The sequence below is a fragment of the Onychostoma macrolepis genome, chromosome 14 (genome assembly GCF_012432095.1).
Source record: "Onychostoma macrolepis isolate SWU-2019 chromosome 14, ASM1243209v1, whole genome shotgun sequence".
In the NCBI taxonomy this organism is placed as follows: Eukaryota; Metazoa; Chordata; class Actinopteri; order Cypriniformes; family Cyprinidae; genus Onychostoma; species Onychostoma macrolepis.
Genome location: NC_081168.1, coordinates 20092084 through 20111881, shown reverse-complemented (window position 1 = coordinate 20111881; position 19798 = coordinate 20092084). Strand labels below are relative to the sequence as shown.

The 19798-nt window shown below is 35.3% G+C and overlaps 2 protein-coding genes and 1 long non-coding RNA gene across 5 annotated transcripts in view; 2 read left to right on the top strand and 1 right to left on the bottom strand.

The window, feature by feature from the left end:
* Positions 1 to 13003, bottom strand: part of LOC131553471 (uncharacterized) — a 35653-nt gene extending 22650 nt beyond the window's left edge. Inside the window, exon 1 of the long non-coding RNA XR_009274191.1 lies at positions 12902 to 13003. This is a non-coding gene — a long non-coding RNA (uncharacterized LOC131553471). The remainder of the gene's footprint in view (positions 1 to 12901) is intronic.
* Positions 804 to 13632, top strand: sting1 (stimulator of interferon response cGAMP interactor 1). Of its 3 annotated transcripts, XM_058798174.1 has the most exons (8): positions 804 to 2481; positions 2976 to 3166; positions 4475 to 4701; positions 4991 to 5168; positions 6013 to 6121; positions 11561 to 11784; positions 12923 to 13109; positions 13225 to 13632. In XM_058798174.1, exons 3-8 carry the CDS (start codon positions 4475 to 4477, stop codon positions 13506 to 13508), a joined length of 1209 nt encoding a protein of 402 aa, XP_058654157.1. In that variant the 5' UTR covers positions 804 to 2481; positions 2976 to 3166; the 3' UTR covers positions 13509 to 13632. The 3 variants fall into 3 exon arrangements, with proteins under 3 accessions (XP_058654157.1, XP_058654158.1, XP_058654156.1); XM_058798175.1 differs by lacking the exon at positions 2976 to 3166; XM_058798173.1 differs by lacking the exon at positions 804 to 2481 and having other exon boundaries at positions 2497 to 3166.
* A 3809-nt stretch (positions 13633 to 17441) lies between these two features.
* si:ch211-39i2.2 (DNA damage-inducible transcript 4-like protein-like) lies at positions 17442 to 19798 on the top strand. Its single transcript, XM_058798887.1, has 2 exons — positions 17442 to 17767; positions 18366 to 19798. Exons 1-2 carry the CDS (start codon positions 17611 to 17613, stop codon positions 18815 to 18817), a joined length of 609 nt encoding a protein of 202 aa, XP_058654870.1. The 5' UTR covers positions 17442 to 17610; the 3' UTR covers positions 18818 to 19798.

Sequence of the window (19798 nt, the reverse complement as noted above, 5' to 3'; positions counted from 1 at the left end):
GATGTCCTTTACCAAAAAAACTCTACTTTTGTCTCATCTGTCCACAGTACGTTCTCCCAGAAGGATTGTGGTTTTGTCACATAAGTTTTGTCAAACTCCAGTCTTGCTTTTTTATGCCTTTGTGTCAGCAGTGGTGTCCTCCTGGGTCTCCTACCATAGCGTCCCTTTTCATTCAGATGGCGACAGATAGTGCGAGCTGACACTGTTGTACTCTGTATCTGGAGATCAGCTTGAATTTGTTTGGAGGTTAATCGGGTTCTTTATCCACCATTCGAACAATCCTTCGAACGTCCAGGGAGGTTAGCTACAGTGCCATGGGCTGTAAACCTCTTGATGATATTGCGCACAGTGGACACAGGAACATTAAGATCTCTGGCGATGGACTTGTAGCCTTGAGATTGTCCATGTTTTTCCACAATTTTTTCTCTCGAATCCACAGACAACTCTTTACACTTCTTTCTTTTCTCCATGCTCCGTGTGACACACAACACAAAGGTTGAGTCAACTTTTCTCCATTTTAACTGGTTGCAAGTGTGATTACTCTATTGCCCATACCTGTTACTTGCCACAGGTGTGTCTAAATACAAATTACAGGAGCACCACATGCTTGAAAAGCAATTATTTCTTGCAATTTTGACAAGGTGCCAATAATTTTTTCCAGTCCATTTTTGAGTTCTGTGTGAAATTTTATCAAGTTTGACTTTTCTTCTCTGTTTTTTGTGTTGCTGCAGTGCAAACAAAAACAATAAGCACGTGAATACCAAAACATTTGCAATTGGAACAGTTTTCTGAGAGAAGTGTTGCATTTTCTGACAGAATTGCAAGGGTGCAGATATTTTTGGCCATGACTGTATTTTATATATATATAAAATTTATTCCTGTGATGCAAAGCTGAATTTAATTTTTCAGCATCATTACTCCAGTCTTCAGTGTTACATCATGATCTGGACATGTTCTTGACAGGTTTCGTATGATTCACTCTCAGTAAACTACATGAACACATGTCACACCGTCTCTATTGTTAAGTTTCATTAGTAGTTAAATTACTTTATGATAACAAGAAATGTCTCAACTGCAGTGGTTGTCAGGTAATTCTAACTTCTCGATTTTGTCTTCCCAAGATATTGCTGAAAGCAAGAGGGATGGGCTAATATTCATTTACAGGTCACTAAATACACAGATGGCTCATAATTCTTGGAAAAAAAAAAAAAAAAAATGTTCTAGCATCACATACCAGACTCTTGTGATCAACAGATGGCAGTTTAGAATTATACTTGATGAACAAAGTGCTTAAACAAACAAATGGTCATTGATACAAATAAATATAACAAAGAATGCAAATATAATGCAACTAAAAGTCAATGTGACTTTTTTTACGTGTACTTGCACTTGTATTTAAAATATAAAAGCCTTAAAATATAACTAAAAATATACTAAAATATAACAACCTACACCTGCCACACTCAAAAGAGACCATAAAATAGACATGAATGTAAAGAAAATGAAAACCGTTAAAGAAAGTCACAGCACAACCACTGCATTCAGTGACTCACTCATGAAGACAGTCGCTTTCATTCCATCAACAATCATCTTTCTGGAACAAATCGGTTGAGTGAATGATTCAGGACTCATAAGAAGTTGCTTGTTTGTTGCTTGAATGAACCAGTACTGTTTTGAACAAATCTGCTGAATGAATGATTCAATGACTCTTTTGTTTCTGAATGTAGCAGTGGTCGTAGAAAGAATCGTTAAATTAATGATTTAGTGACTCATTCAAGGGCAGTGGCTGCATCCAAAAACGCATACTTCCCTGCTAGTAGGCAAAAAACAGTATGTGACAAAATAAATATGTCTTAATTCACAGCACTTACAAAAAAGTAGGCAAAAAGTACCCACATTACCTACTACTTCCGGCGTGATTCTGAAGTGCATACAATGGACACTTTACTATCCCATGAGGCCACTGGAGAGAAGAAAGGCAATGACACACAACTGATACAGGTAGGTTATGTGACAATGCTTTTCAAAAAATATACCTACTCAAGGCAGTATGCTATTTCGGATGCAGCCAGTGTTTTTGAATTATTCGGCTGAATGATTCAGTGATTCACTTTTAAGGACATCCAGTTGTTTCGTTCCTGAATGAGGATACTACTGGAATGAACCAATGTTTTTGAACTAATCAGCTGAATGAATGATTCAGTGAAGAAAGAAGAAAGTGAAGTGACGTGTGGCCAAGTATGGTGATCCGTACTTGGAATTTGTGCTCTGCATTTAACCCATCCAAGTGCACACACAGAGTAGTGAGAAGTGAACAAACACACACACGGGGAGCGGTTTTCGTGGTATTGAGGGTGGAAGAGAGCGCCAAACATTCATGACCCCACCGTCAATTCTTGCAAGACCGGAGACTCGAACCCACAACCTTCGGGTTAAAGTCTCTATCCATTAGGCCACGACTGCCCCAGGACCCCTTATAAGGTCAGTGGCTTATCTCGTGCCTAAATTAAACATTATGATTGTCATTCACTTAACTGATTCATCACCTGACGCCACTTACTGGTGTATCTGTATACCATCTATCCTTAACCAGTCTCTGGAGCTGCATGAAAATATCATTCAATATGTCCTCACTGGAAAGACAACTGACCTTCTGTACAGTTCACATTATCAGTATCATGAATTTAATTATTTGATTAGTGACCTAAAGTGCAAATCATTGCTTTTTTCATCTTACATTAAGCCCTAAAACATGCATTTGCAGATTTGAGTCCCAGATTTTCAGTGTGGTCTTCTCTTACACTTATGGACCCCACTGTACTTCCCTATCCACATGTAAATATGGACTCTAAATATGTGAAATATTTTATAGCCTACTTACATTTATTTTTGAAGGCAACATATATTTGTGTATATATCTTTTATTTTTCAAGATTAGTACTTGTAGTGTGCATTAAAAACCATTTGGAACACAGAATTCCAAACTTGTTTGGACAAGGACTTTTCCCCATTACTGAAAGCGAAAGTGAATGGCCAGACAAAGAAGGTGTGTTGTGAAAGCGAAGACAGAACCAACCAATAAAGACAGAGCAAAAAAGAAAGAGAGATCAGAAGATTGCACGGAAGAGAGAGGATAAAAACCAAACTGGTCACAATCAAAGCTAAGGTAAGCTTGAACATGTATTATAGTTTCTTATAATCAACTGTAAAAATGTACAGTAATTGCATTAGAAGGCAAAATATCAAAAGCTAGCATTATAATAGGTGAAAGAAAGCACAAGCATACTTTTAAACATTTTATCTGATGCACTTAAAATTAATACATTCATATGGCTTTAGAGTCCAAATATTTTTGGGGACCAGTGTAGGCCTATGTGTTTAAACTTCGCAATTCAGTTTATTTTTTTAATAGACTATTGCATTTAACATGTTTATTAGCTGAACTTCTCCTCTGGTCACCGGAGGTATGACAACTACGCTTTCTAAAATGGGGGCTAGATAATATATATATATGAATCATTTAATAGCCTGTTATATAGGCTACTGCTAATCAAATCTTTCTAAATCTGCAAAAACTGCCTCTGAACTGAAGCGAATCCACCCAAACCCCTTTCGACTGCAAGATATTGACACATGGCTGACAGTCCACTGGTAGTGAACACCGATAAAGCTGTTTGATCTTTATGAGGTTTTGTACGTGTGAGTTAGATCGAGTAATTCTGTGGTTACAGTAGTTGGATATCGAAATAAAGCAGCAGGTGCTGAGAATCCCTCACACAACTGCAGCAGGTGTTTTTCCTCTCACTTGTGATTTGCGTTGTCCGTATATGGTGAATCTCTCCATCTGTCGTATCTGAGATGCAAACAAGCTCCACTAAATTATATCCAAATGAAGCTTCAGACACGACAGAGTCATAACAAGGAGTGGCATTCATTACAGTAATTTAAAACTGGTAGTAGTTCCCGTAAACCCAGGTCTAAGTATGATGAAATCCATTGCACATCTGCAATACAACACTATGCGCAAAACAAGAACCAATAAAGGATTGAAAGTAGAAGTAGAATTCATCTGAAATTTAGAAGTGTAAAGCACAATAAAAATAGATTTAGATGTAAATGGGCGTTTCTTTAACTATGGACAGTTTTATCACAGGGGAATTCTGTTATGAAAACCAATAACATTTCAATCCTGTGTTGTTTTTAAAAGCATTCTGTAGTGGAAATGATGGAAATTACATTTTTGGAATAAAATGGCCAACAGCCAACTGTCTTGCTAAGGATAATTCCATTTTAGATGTCCTTAATAATAAAAACAATCACATTAAAATCTAAGAAATTATATTCATGATAAATACATAAATAATGAAGGCATAAGGGTTTAAACCGGTTAGTTTTGATAAAAATCAACCTCTGGGGCATGAATCTGTGGAGTTAATGAGTGGTTGATTCTACACTGTGAATGTGATGTGTTCAGATGTATGGTGTGACGGGAGAGGACGGTCTGGTCCCCAGAGCGCGCAGCAGGCTGCCGGTGGTGTGTTCTGTTGGACTGGGGCTTCTCATGCTGCTGTTTGCTTGGCTGCTGGACTCTGACAGGATCAGTGAGAGAGCTGGAATGGTCGCTTTTTGCATCACAGTAGAAAGGTTTATTCACAGTATGTGCTTGTTTGCAGAGGAGTGGCTCTTCCATTCAAGACAAAGGTTAGAAAACAGTTTGTATATGCAATTTAGTTGTAGAATGTGATGAAATATTGTCTTCACTCTTAAAAATAAAGATTCTAAAAGGGTTTTTTTTGTGCAGCAATGCCATAGAAGAACCATTTTTGATTCCCCTCCTAAAAAAAAAAAAAAAAAAATCTAAAAGAACCTTTTCCACTATTTTGTGGAATGTAAAGTTTCCATGGATGTTAAAAGTTCTTCATGGAATCATAGTGCTGGATGAAAGTATTCAAAAATGTATTGTTTCAATACATAATATGCTCTTTTCTAGGTATCACGACAGAATGAATGAGATCTTTCAGGCTTGCTTTAGAGGGTATGTCGTTTTCGGAATGTGTGCAATATTCCTAATGCTAATGTGGGGTGGAGTTTCATTCTCTGGAGAACAGTGGAGCACCATAACCCTCATGTGCGCTGTTTACCTGGTACTCAAAAGCTTGGGGATTCTGGTAAGATTCATCACATGCCAGGAGAGCAAAGTCTAAATCAAATGATTATGTGAATAAAATTCAGTACATACTTGTTCAACTGGTTCAGTTAAAGGAACGGTATGCAATGTGACACAGCACTTCACATATGCAGTAGTTTTCAAGTGGTCTACACAGAGTCTATAATTAGAGGATCTTCAAAAATATCAGATAGTCACACTCAAAAAGCACAGTTTGGAAGGTAAAAGACATTCAGTCTTGATTTGAAATGCTACACAAGAAACATATAACACACCCAGTACTCATTTAACACATGAAGGTCACTGACGGAAAAATATTCAAAGTACACTGTATGTAATGTATAACTATCAATTTAAAGGTGCTGTATAATCTCAGCTGCTTCACTTTTGCTTTCACAGAGACTGGTGGGATTTATCAGGACACCTGATTCTGATATTTAATACTGATATTAATAGCTCAGAGACCTTCAGAATACCCCTGTGGTTTTCTGATTGCAGTTTCTCTCTTCAGCTCGGCTTTCCAACTAAAACCACATCTCATTTTTTAGATTTATAAATTACTATTAATATTGATTATTACACAATGTCATCCTCCTTTACTTGTTCTTAACTTCAGGATTACTGTGGAAGCTAAAATTCCCATTCCAGCCATACATTTATCTTCATACATAAACATCTCACTCAGTTATAATTTCTTGCAAACAACTATGTGTTTGTACTGCAACTTAGCTGTGGATCATCAACAATAAAACAATTTTTTTTTTAAAACAAGAAGAAAAAAAAAACCCTACAAATTAAACAAGTATATATATTTAACAAACTTGTATGTTTCTGTGTTTTTGCAGGGCCCTACTTCAGTTGAAATCTCAGAAATCTGTGAAATGAAGAAGATGAATGTGGCACATGGTTTGGCCTGGTCTTTCTATACCGGCTACCTCAAATTTGTCCTTCCAGGTACATTCGTTTGCACTCTACATGTGAGAATATTTGTTGTGGCCTCTAGGGGGCAGTAATAACACACAGTTTACTCAAAGGCTGCTAACTTTTAAATAGCTATTAATCATGCTATAGTTGTAACTTAGATTAATTAAACTAAAAAGCCAGCAAATAATTAAAAGTAAAAATAAAATTGTTCTTTTGAGATCCCTTAAAAGTAATAAGCTATCTTGTAGTAGCTATCACCTTAGTCAGGGTAGCGCCTTTCATTTTTGACAGGAATGAAAACGAGGCTGTGTATGGCAAGCCGTTTTAACTTTTATTCATTCTCAGGATATGACTTCTTGATATCAACAATTCAATTTTCACTAGTTAAAATGTTCATTCTTGATATCAGGAATTAGATTTCCACTAGTAACAATGGCTATTTTTGATATCAGCAATTACATTTCCACTAGTAACAATGTTAAATCTTGATATCAACAATTAGATTTTCACTAGTTAAAATGCTAATTGTTGATATCAAGAATTAAATTGTTGATATCTGTAATTGTATTTTCACTAGTTAAATGTCACCATAGGCTGCCATTCAAAATCAATTGTTGATATCAAGAATTAATTTCTTACTAGTAACAATTTAATTCTTGATATCAGAAATACAATTCTTACTAGTAAAATGTCTATTCTTGATATCAGAAATTAAATTGTTGATATCAAGAATTCCTTTTTGGATATGTGCATAATTTAATGACGAGTGCCGCCCTTTATAAATGTTTATGGTGGATAGACGACAACGTACAGAGCCCAAAAGAGAACGGCACATTCGATTGCCCTCTCATGAAAATAAAACGTTCCTGTAGGCTATTTTTAATAATTATTTTGTCTTCATTTAGGCAGAGACTACTCATGATAACTCCGCCTACCAACGTGTCGTAGAATTAGAATACTGCAAAAAACTTCCGAACGCTGTCAGCTTCAGTGGCGCAGGTAGTAGAGCGTAAAGCCGTAAGTTTTTGACGCGATAAACGCGGGTTCGATTCCGCCTTCTGCCGACCTCGTTCTACTCTCTTTTTTACATCCCGTGTCACATCGGAAATGCATTTATTTTCAAGAAAAATTAAGGAAATATTCCAAAACTGGAAAATAACGTCTTGTTATTGGTTATAAAGGGTTAGTTGTAGGGGCGGCATCCAGTTAATCATTTTAATACAAATTATCATTTACACTCAATACGTTATTATTGTATACTGTTTTATAATGTAGCCAACTACAATACTGAGGTGCAGATATCGCCCACTATTTGCAATAAGTAATACAAACAGCATCAAACTACTATTACTGCAAGAAAATATTACAATCATTAAATAGTGTAAATATAATCTATTGCTAAGAAAATATGCAATTTTCACTTACTGTAAATAGAATTCAATGTATTCACTGTTTTCAAATAGCCGAAATCAAATTCTAAACTAACAGCCATTTCAACTGGAAGATGAAGGCTGTGATATTAATTTCATCCACTAGAGGGAGTCACAGTATAAGGAATCATCCATAATAATAATAATAATAATAATAATGATAATAAGCAATGAACCAGATGGGCAAGATCAGTGGCGCCTGCAGGTGTACGGCTGTATGCACTGTGCGTACCATGAAACATTTCAGCAGTAGATTATAGGCCCGTGTGTCCCGTATTTCTGTCGACTGAACCAGCCATGCCATTAATAATGAATGTATCAGACTTTTGCATGCCAAAGTCAATTTCTGTTTATAAACATTACGTCAAATAGAAATCGTGCTACACGCACTTTCATAAGATTGGGTTCGACTACAGCAATTTGTAGCCTATTTTACAAACGGGAATACAACGAATTCATGACAATGTTTTACATTCAAGCTACCCATAATATTTAAAGTGAAAAGTTATTTAAAATCATCTGGAATGCAATAAAGTCATTTTTAAAGCTGTTTTTAAAGCATTTGCTGCATGGATTAAAAAAAAATAGGCTAATAAATACTTCACATATCAGACAAAATTGCGTTGCAGAAAATCCTTTAAAGTTTAAGGAATTCAGAGCAGAGCAACATAAAAATCTGAAAAAAATATAATCGGGCCTGTTTTAGGCTTTTCCTTATTTTTATATTTTAGACGGTGATGAAAAATGACTGGCCATCTCCTCATTGGACGTGCCTTTAGACAGAAATGCATCTTTACAGATTACATAATGAAAGAGTTTTTGTTTTCGATTTCAATTATTTCGTTTTAAAGTAGTAATTTAAAGCTTTCTATAGACATATTTATCATATTTGTGACTCAATTCGTTGAGTTTAGGTTCATCATTGTGAAGCGCTCCTATTCAAGACGAGACGGCAAGCGCATCTTCTGTTTTCCTATTTATTTTATGAAAGCACAACCTTTTGTTGATATTGTGAATGCACACAAATGAAAGTAGACCCTTTACAGTTCCGAATAATGTTACTCTTACCTTCATGAGCAAAAATTACAGCATATTTTAAGTTGTTTCCACTATCAAGAAAAAAATGCAAGTGACCTCTCTGGCGCCTCCGTGTCCTGCAGAGCGCGCTTCAGCTTCCACTCTTCACACAAACAATGAGATATGCACCTAGCACACATTTATATAGTTCAAACATTTAAACTAACATTGTGATATGCTTGAACTGTTTATTTCTATAGATTTTATTTTAGGCAAGTCCTGATGATTTGAGAAGGCTATGATCAAACATAGGCTATGATCAGCTCACTGTGCCGCTGGCCGCTTGGTCGTTACTTAAAAAAAGAAACAAAACAAACAAACAAAAAAAAAACTTACATTTAACAAACAAAAAGTGCTCCAAACGTTTTTATAAATTAACTTTATAAAACGACCCCCAATAAAAAAATAAAAATCCTTTGCAAGATTACATAATTCTTATTAAATCGTTGTCCATTTCCACTCCGAACCCACTACAATTGTTCATGTCTTAACTTTCAGAAGAGTGTATCAGTGCAGTGTCAAATTTAACGTAAGGGTTCAATAGACTTTATCATTCATCTTGTCCACCGATACTTCAACAGCTGGACAACATGTTATATGAAAAATAATGCAAGTATTAGGACATTACAGTGTGTATCACGTTTGGTCCCAATGGTCAAGAAAATCCAAGCCGAATTGGGCAGAGAGTGCAAATATGTCGGATCATCAAACGTGTCGGTGTTATAATACATCAAAATGTAGGCTACAGTTAAAAAAAAAAAAAAAACAATTCGTCGGCACGAATTTGGGCACGCGATATGACGACTCGTCCAAGTGGCCTAAATACAACGATATTTAAAAAAAAAAATAATAAATTCCAGCAAAACGTTAAAACTTTGTATGACGCAGTATTATGTTTTATTTTTCATTTTGGTTGTAATTTTTATTTGATGTATTAGAAGAAAGTGTAATGAAACCAAAAATAAACATATGAAAAAAACTACATTATTTTATAGCTAAATTAATGCCTTGTTCATTTTTCCTTTAATTATCTGAAGGACTTGGTGGCCAATAAAAAGAAAAAGGATAAAATTACATTTTTTTAAACAATTAACAAAAAATAAATAAATAAATCCAGCCATAATTTCATGCTTCATTGACAAAACAAATAAATAAAGGAGCCGTTTCTGCTGGACGTTCTTCCGCCATCTTTGGCCAGTGCTGACGTAAGGATTATGGGAAAACCAGAACTCATTAATATTCATTAGCTCATTACCATAGCTATTCTTACTAGTAAAAATGGCATTTCTAGATATCTGTAAAAGTATTTTTACTAGTTAAAATGTTATTTAAGATATCAGTAATTATATTTTCACTAGTTGCAAGGGCAATTTCAGATATCAACTGGCTTTGTTGATATCAAGAATTCAATTCTTGATATCAGAAATACAATTCTTACTAGTAAAAATGTCTATTCTTGATATCAACAATTTAATTCTTGATATCAAAAATTTAATTGTTGATATCAACAATTTAATTGTCACTAGTGACAATGTTCATTTTTGATATCTGAAAATGTATTTCTGATATCAACAATTGGGAGGATATCAACAATGTAATTCTTGATATCAGAAATGAACATTGTCACTAGTGACAATTAAATTGTTGATATCAAGAACTAAATTGTTGATATCAAGAATTAAATTGTTGATATCAAGAATAGACATTTTTACTAGTAAGAATTGTATTTCTGATATCAAGAATTAAATTGTTACTAGTAAGAAATTAATTCTTGATATCAACAATTGATTTTGAATGGCAGCCTATGGTGACATTTAACTAGTGAAAATACAATTGTTGATATCAAAAATTAAATTGTTGATATCAACAATTTAATTCTTGATATCAACAATTAGCATTTTAACTAGTGAAAATTGAATTGTTGATATCAAGAATTAACATTGTTACTAGTGGAAATGTAATTGCTGATATCAAAAATAGCCATTGTTACTAGTGGATATCTAATTCCTGATATCAAGAATGGACATTTTAACTAGTAAAAATTGAATTGTTGATATCAAGAATTCATTTCCTGCGAATGAATAAAAGTTAAAACGGCTTGCCTATTGCCATTACCATGATATAAATTCTTGATATCAAAAATAATATTTTTTACTAGTAGAAATTTAATTGCTGATATCAAGAATTAGCATTTTAACTAGTGAAAATGTAATTGTTGATATCAAGAATTAACATTGTTACTAGTGGAAATGCAATTGCTGATATCAAAAATAGCCATTGTTACTAGTGGAAATCTAATTCCTGATATCAAGAATGAACATTTTAACTAGTGAAAATTGAATTGTTGATATCAAGAAGTCATATCCTGAGAATGAATAAAAGTTAAAACGGCTTGCCATAGACTGTGAGGGATAGAAGTACAGCAAGTTCAATGGATTGTACTGTTGTTTAACAACATTGTTAGACGAAAAACTTTCAGTAGACAAAAACGTCATAAAACAGTTTTGAAAGTTGTGAAAATCTATGACTTTTATACAGTGTGTGCCACTGAAAAGACTTCTGAAATATCCCTCACAGCCTCGTTTTCATTCATGTTAATTTAAAATCTGACTAAGATAGTCCCGTAGCTTAAATAAAACATGGTGCTAGCAATACCAAGGTGAATGCAATATAAGTCACTTTGGATAAAAGTGCCAAATAGTGCAGTGTATCCAAAACTAAGGAATAGTTTAGCCTAAGGATGATGATACATGGGGAAACTTTTTGAGTAATGTTGCTGTCAATGGGCAACCAGGTGAAACACAGGGCCCACGACCGATCTAAGAGTAATGACATTCTTCATAATTTCAAAGTCATGTTTCAAATGTGTGATTAAATGATGACCCTGAGCTGTCAAACCATCTGATCATATGAAAGATTCTGCTCACTTTCTATTTTCACGTTTCTGTTCTTTCACCTGCAGATTTACAGAACAAGGTGAACCAGTACTCCTCCACCAGGGGGAAAATGAGCTCTTCACGTCTACACATCCTTCTGCCCGTCAATGCAAAGGTTCCAAACAAACCTGAAGAGGAGGACACCAACGTGATCTTCCATGAGAACCTTCCAGAACTGGAGCGGGACACAGCAGGGGTGCGGAATCGTAGCTACAAGAACAGTGTCTACAAGATCACCCAGGACAACGAGGTGGGCTAATGCTGATTACTGATTATTGAAGTTCTTTGATACTGGAAATGATCAAGAACTTTTTTCAAAGAAATCATTGCAAAGATATGATATACAGAGCATTTAAACTAGCACCAGTGTGTCCATTGATTGATAGATAGATGTGTTGCCTGTTAATGTGCATGTTTCTAGTCTGAACTTCTCTGGTGTTCAGGAATTCCATACTTTTAAGGCTGTGTGGTAACGTTATATGCCAGAACTGATGCAGACGTTTGCACATCTTAGTGATGAGAGAAACAAAAGTTTATGAAACTTTGAATCAACAGAACCAGTTGCTTCACAAAATGATAAACACCACACGCTGGTGACACTGGTAAACATTTTTTTGTTTTGTTTCACTTTTTATGTTTTATTGAAAGTGTTATCTATTAAATGCAATTAACAAAGCGTTATTATTAGAATACCATTAACATTGTTATTTTATTAAACTGCAGAGCTTGTTTTGTTTGTATTATAGAGAACTTGGTTAATCAGGCTAATAGACTATTAACTACAACTCCTTTTTGTTATACAAATGTGCCTTTAAAAATGTTTACAAATTTATAAAACAGATCCTAGACTGGGTAAAAACCATACAGACACTTATTCATGGGTATACAGAATCACACTCTATGGCAGTAAACCACTGAAAATTTGAAATGTTTTGACATTGTGGTGTAACAAAGGCTCATTTACTGAAATCACTGAATCACATGAGTTTGGCATTTGCTCCGAATCAACAAATGATCCACAAAGGTTTCAAAGCTTCACAAAGCACTCATCACTAGCACACACATAACTGAATTAATGTTTAGTTTTTTCTTCAAAACCATCTACATGTTTTTGCCTAAAAGCTTGGATTACTTTAAGACAAATATAAATGGTTTCTAGATAAAATAAATCACCTTAAAATAAACAAACTGCCTTAAAATGTGTTATAATATTTGTTTACAAATTGAACAGTTTTCAATGAAGTGCACTGAAATAGCAGGGATAGTATGCAAATTGAGATGCAGCAACACAAACATTTGACTGTCAAAACAGAATCTCCTTGTGGCTAAAAGCTGCAGTGACACTGAAAATAAATCCAAGGTCTTACCTTCTCTTTGTGTTCCTGTAGACTTTTAGCTGTGTTCTGGAATACGCCACACCACTGCTGACGCTGTATCGGATGTCCCATGAGAGCAGTGCAGGGTTTGGAGAAAGAGAACGAAAACAGCAGGTCCTGTTGTTCTACAGAACGCTCAGCCAAATTCTGGAAGATTCTCTAGAGTGCCGGAACTGTTACCGGCTCATCCTGCTCAACGGTCAGAATTGAAATTTAAAATAGACTATGAAATCTTATCTGGATAAAATTCTTGTAGTTTTCTCCTACAGTTCTCCTACATGTCTAATACTGAATTTTATACACCTGTTTTTCAGATGAGCACACAGGTGAGCCTCATTACCTCTCCAGAGAGATCATCCAGCACCTCAAACAGCAGGACGGAGAGATTCACATGGATCCCATCCAAGAGCTACCAAATGAAGTCCATCCTGTTCCAGAAGAGGGTCCGATTAGGAATTTTAATGTTGCGCATCATGCCACTTATCCAGAAGACCCAATGAGCAATGACCCCACCCTCATGTTCAGCCAACCACAATCCTTAAGATCTGAACCAGTGGAGACCACTGATTATTTTAACCAACCTAATGCAAAGAGATGAGATTGGATCATGCAGTGCTCTGTATGAGTTCTTGGTTGCTTGTGTTCAGTCTTAGAATTAATAGAATAGACCTTGATGTAAACATTTAAGAATCCATTAAATCAGCTGCTCATTAGCACCCTCATTTTCTCTGTGTTTCCTCTTTATCGTGTCTTGTTCTGTAAATATGGACAGTTTCAATGCAAATTATCTGCCAGCACCCAAATAAAGGCTCATGACACATTCACACTTTCAGTGTTACTTTAGAATCATTTATGTTTTAGTATATTTACTTTATGACCATGTTCACATATGGCTTCCTTTTTGCATGATAGAGCTTTAGTTGGCATCTGCAGATGGCACGGCGGATTGTGTTTACCGACAGTGGTTTCTGGAAGTATTCCTGGGCCCATTTAGTAATGTCAATGACAGAATCATGCCGATGAGTGATGCAGTGTCGTCTGTGGGCCCGAAGACCACGGGCATCCAACAAAGGTCTTCGGCCTTGTCCTTTATGCACAGAGATTTCTCCAGTTTCTCTGAATCTTTTGATGATGTTATGCACTGCAGATGATGAGATTTGCAAAGCCTTTGCAATTTGACGTTGAGAAACATTGTTTTTAAAGTATTCCACAATCTTTTTACGCACTCTTTCACAGATTGGAGAGTCTCTGCCCATCTTTACTTCTGAGAGACTCTGCCTCTCTAAGACATCCCTTTTATAGCTAATCATGTTACAGACCTGATGTCAATTAACTTAATTAGTTGCTAGATGTTCTCCCAGTTGAATCTTTTCAAAATTTCTTCCTTTTTCAGCCCTTTGTTGCCCCCGTGCCTGTAGCAGGCATCAACTTTGAAATGAGCTCATTTAGTAGATAAAAGTGGAAAATTTCTCAGTTTAAACATTTGTTATGTTCTCTATGTTCTATTGTGAATAAATTATGGGCTCATGTGATTTGAAAGTCTTTTAGTTTTCATTTTATTCAAATTTAAAAAACATCCCAATATTTCCGGAATTCGGGTTGTATTTCTTTTTTTATATGCTATAGTTTTTGTTAATATTGTGAATTTTATATTTTGTTGTATGTTTTGGTAATTTGTATTTAGCTTTTTAAAAATTTGTCTATATAGTTTTTATTATTTCTTATTTATTAGTTTATTTAGTTTTAGTTATTTTAGTACTTCAACTTAAACTAAATAAAAATTCAAATAAAATTTTGTATTTTATTTTATTTCAGTTAATGTTTACTTCATTTCAAGTAACGAATATGTTTTTATGCCACTAATAAATGTAGCATCATTTATTAAAACATTTTGATATTATATAGGGTTTTTTATGCATCAGAGACTTGCATCTGTGAATATGTTGAAAGATATTGCTTTGCTAACACCTACAAAAACGCATAGGACTTTTACTAAAAAGATGTTTTGAGGGCTTACTGTTGCTTAAAAAAAAAAAAAAAGATTTTACAAGAAATAAAATTAATTTTTGCATATTAAAAATGTAAAAACCTTAGAATTAATGTCTTTATTCCTGTGTATGCTTTTTCCCTTACTGAAGAACTACTTATTCTCAAATGCTGTTGAAAAATTCCTTGCTTCTTCCAGTGAAACAGCTCTACTTTGACTGACTCTTTTACTTTCCATGTCCTGCAGCAGAACAATTACAGTGAATGAGAAAAACAAGTTTAAACAAGTCATGATGACAGAGGTGATGCATAACACTAGGAATGATGATTTAAGCTGAACCACACTGCTCGTCCATGACTAACATGTTTAAATCTAACATTTATCCATGGATCAAATATCTTATCCAGTTGAGATAGCTAATTTGAAATAATCAATAAAGAGCTTACTCTGAAGCTGAGCAATTTAGCTGAGCAATATTTTTTTTATATGAAGTGTTAAACTAGTCCATCAGGTTTCTGCAGCTGAGCTGATGTAATTTGGCTGGTGTATAAAATGATTTATCTGACACTCAGATGATAAATGAAAACTAGGTGTTAAGTTTATGGATGGTTTATCTCTCTGCACATTTGATCATCTTTTTATAGTTTGAAAATGACTTGAGGGTTTTCCTATGAAGAGATCCATATATGGACCTGATTGAAACAACGTGTCCGTCAGGTTTTGATTTGACAGTGATAGATGAACTATCACGGGTTTCACTATCATCTGTTTGTGATCAAAATCAACAAAGACTGTAGTCATGAGGATCTGTGAACTGGAAAGGAGGAAAAACCAACAATATTTTAAAACATATGGTTGAAATAAGTCTAGTCTAAGGTCACATGAATGTATTGTCTTAACAGCTGATTCAGTGAAGACACAACCATTTTCTGTATGTCACATTATGAAAGCACTCCATGGTCAAAGGTTTTCAAATAGTTTACTCTTCCTTCCTCGTTCACCCACTCAGTAAAACATATAGGAGATCTGTGGTTCATTTATTCAACCCTCATTTACATAACTTCTGGAAGGTGTTTCTACAGAAGTCTCGTCTAGTTCCTCATTGCAATATCGTAAGATGTTTCTTCACTTCTGCATGTTTGAGTGGGGCAATGCGACGTCACAGCTCGACCGGTTGGTTAATGACAGAGAACAAAGGTGAGGTCACGAGGAAAAGTCCCTCATCGTGACTCAGAGATAGACAGACGGCAAACAGACAGTTGCTGCTGATGCCAGTAAAACTGTAAAAGCACTTTCTAGATCAAACCTGTAGCAGATCAGACAGACTTAAGTCACAGATCTGCTTTCTTTTGGTTTATATTGTATTATTTACTTCATTAAGACATTTCTGTGTGAAAACTGTCAGAAAAAGAAACTTAATGTTAAAGAAAAGCTGTAAATTAAGCAACTTAACAAACAGGAGCTAAACAGGTAAAAAGGTTCTGTTTGTTTATTAGTTCAATGTAATTTGAAATATTAAGGCTTTAAAGAGTTAAATAAGAGTGTAAAAACATGTTTCAGAGAGAAAATGCTGAACTGGATTTTACTGATCAGGTGTTTGTCATTCAGGTCATGTGAGTCTCACCTGTGAATAATCACACCTCATCTCACACCATCTGAATCACTTTCTAGAAATCACATTTTTAGTACAGCACATACAGTAATTGTTCTGTCCATCAGCATTTATGTGCATATGTGATGTCAATTTGAATCACCTGTCACGATTAAGACATATAGGCACTTCTGTTTATTTAAAGGTCACTAACCTTTACACTAAATTTCTTTGTCTCATTGATAAATTATTAATTCTTTTTTTTTTTAACCAAGGGTCTCAAATGTAATATGCAATGAATCATTGCATGACTAGCGAATTTGGGGAAAAGGTAGAAGGAGATTGAAAATTGTGGAAAAAGAAACAGTAAATAAAATACAAAAATGGGGGAAAAAATATGTAATATTCCCATAAATGGCTGCTACTAATGAAAGTAGTTTAGTAACGTTTAGGATATCATATTATTTGCAAAACTACATGTAAAAATAAAATAAAATAATCATTTATTGAATGAATTAATAAATATTGCAGGATACTTGAGTTAATTTCAAAAACGTTATAGAGGTCGATTAAAAATTGTGGAAAAAGTAGTAGTAAATAAAATACAAAAATGGAGGGAAATTATATATTATTCCCATAACTGTTAAATGATTAAGATTGTTGAAGAAAAATTCTTTTTTTTTTTTAGAAAAATACTGTCAGGCTAAAAACAATCAAACATATATAGCTTATAAAGGTGATTTAAAAATGTGGAAAAAGACAAATGTGACCAGTCAGATTTGTAGTCTACATAAAATTTACATAAAAATGTTTATTTGTCAGCTATGTTTGCTTAATATAAAGTCTATATAATATGATATGATATAATATAATATAAACGCAAGAAGCCGGCTCGGTTGCATGTACTCGCGGCGTCTGGTCTGATTTCACCTCTCGTGAGTTTGCGTAATGTAGCCCATCCCACAAACTTCAGCTGATGCAACATTACAGCTCAGTATAAAGCCGGCTGCCGCCAGAAGAGCGACACATTCAACCTCTCGCATTCATGGAAGGAACAAAGAAACACTCAGTGGAAGAGCTGGGCGAGCTGTCGGGGAAACTCTCGGAGGAATTCACGTTAAAATGGTCTATACGCAAGCCCTTGTGTTCGGTAACGGGATGTCCGTCAGGAGCGAGCAGGAAAACCTAGCTGAGGACCTGCGCTTTCTACAGCACTTCAGATCAGGCAGAGACAACCTCAAACACTGCGGCAGACTCATGAAAGCACACAGCTCATCAAGTAAGTATCCTATTCCTGTCTAAATCATATATTATAAGAGAAACCGGGGCAAGTTGTCACAGCTAGGCGCTCTCTCTCAGTAACAAAAGTCAAAAGTTTTGGTTTTGCATGTTGATTTGAAATAACCTAGCTCACAAATGTTAAATTGATATATTTAAATAAATAAAAACAGGATGACACTGAAGAAAAGGTCCGTTTAAAAGTCGAATAAACGTTGATGTCAGGGTGAGTCACGTGTCTTGTGTAGGCCTACATTTTTTTATTTTTTGAAAATGACAGAATATCCCCATTATGACACCTCGCCCCTTATAGTGTATTAAACCTTTCTTTTACTGTTCAAAAGCTTTTAGATCAGACACGTGATTATTCATGAGCAGGGATGTTCATAGTTCCAGTTTTCCAAAATTGCAACATATTAATTCTGCCCACTTCAGTCCATGGCAGCTTAGATCAGCTGATGACACTGTATCAGAGGCTGACGGTGTTAGTTTCTCGATCCTAATCTAATGAGCCACTGGTCACTCTCAAACTGCTGAGGCGTAAAGTTCCTGTCCGGTCAGCTGAGCCTGACGCGTTCTTCTTATTTACTCATTCACAGGTCTGGGATCTGAGTGCAGTTTGGAAGAGGAAGAAGGAGAAGACGTTCGTCTTCAATTCGACCTGGCCAAACGCATTGAGAAGTGCCTCTATGAGGCCAAAGGAGCCAGTCTGAGCTGTCAGGAGCTGCGTCTGCCCAAGCGCATGACCACACGCGTGGCCGGAGACATCCTGCGCTCATCCACGGATGAGCCGTGTGGGATACGAGGCGCGCTGATCCACATGTTCATGGAAAGCAAGGGCACACTACTGAAACTGGGCACCGTCATTCCCGATCAGAGTCTCACGCCGACTTTTGAGGTCTCTGTGGTCCTGCAGCCTGATCTGGGTGGATGGCCTCCGCTGAAGATCCTGTTCGGAGGCGGGAAGGTCTTGAGCCTCAGACGGGAATATCGGCTGATCAAGCGGAAGCTCTACTCGTCCGCCACTCCTACTGTACTTGAGTTTTATTAAAAGTTTGGTATGAAGAGTAAAGGGGAGGAGAAGACAATGCCTGAGGTCTTAAGAGGAAGAGGACAACTTTAGGAAAAGCTCATTTTGCACATTATTATTATTATTATTATTATTATAACTGTTACATCAGCATATTTCAGAGTTCACTGAATGGTGTTTAAAAATGAAGATGATAATGTTCAATGAAAGAAGGTGATATTGTGACACTGAAATTTCTAACACAGCATGAGCAGCTGTTGTTATAATACTGCATTATGTTTGCTTAAAATATCATTAATATACATACAAATAGCTATAAGATGGAACCTGATGCATATACACTATCATTCAAAAGTTTGGGGTCAGTAAGCTTTAGACATTTTCTTTAAAAATACAGTAAGATTACAAATATTAAAATAACTTTTCTGTTTCAATATTTAAAAATGTATTTATTAATTTGATGGCAAATCTGCATTTTTGGCAGCCATCACTTCAGTCTTCAACCTTCAGAAATCATTCTGCTGATTTGGTGCTTAAGAAACATAGCATTATTATCAATGTTGAAAACAGTTGTTGCTTGCATACCTTTTTTTTTTTTCACCTAAAAGTAATAATTTCTTTCATTAAAAAAAACAGTAATGTATATTCATGTATGACCTGGGATTTTACATTGTCATATCTTGAGGTTTGTGACAAACACTACTGTCAGGTGACGGGGCACGTGAGACCAGATCATCTTTGTATGATTATGACGGGTGTGTTGAGACTGCAGCATATTCAGTTACAATTCTCCACTATTGTTTACTGCTATTCAGAGATATAGGATGGTTCACATTGTGTATGAATCACGCCACTGATATATGTTGACGTCATTAATGGATATCGAATGGTTTTTGTTTTTGTGACTTTGAACAGGACAAGCTGGTATTGTCCTCCTAGTTAAGCATTTGTACTATTATTTTTGTTTGAAAGCACAAGTTGAATAAATTATTCTTGAAACAA

Bases quoted from the DNA above. Each gene is read 5' to 3' on its own strand.
- sting1 (XM_058798175.1), top strand. From the start codon at position 4,475: ATGTATGGTGTGACGGGAGAGGACGGTCTGGTCCCCAGAGCGCGCAGC. The intron at 4,702-4,990 runs GTTAGAAAACAG...GCTCTTTTCTAG, and splicing joins CTCTTCCATTCAAGACAAAG to GTATCACGACAGAATGAATG. The intron at 11,785-12,922 runs GTGGGCTAATGC...GTGTTCCTGTAG, and splicing joins AGATCACCCAGGACAACGAG to ACTTTTAGCTGTGTTCTGGA.
- si:ch211-39i2.2 (XM_058798887.1), top strand. From the start codon at position 17,611: ATGGTCTATACGCAAGCCCTTGTGTTCGGTAACGGGATGTCCGTCAGG. The intron at 17,768-18,365 runs GTAAGTATCCTA...ACTCATTCACAG, and splicing joins GAAAGCACACAGCTCATCAA to GTCTGGGATCTGAGTGCAGT.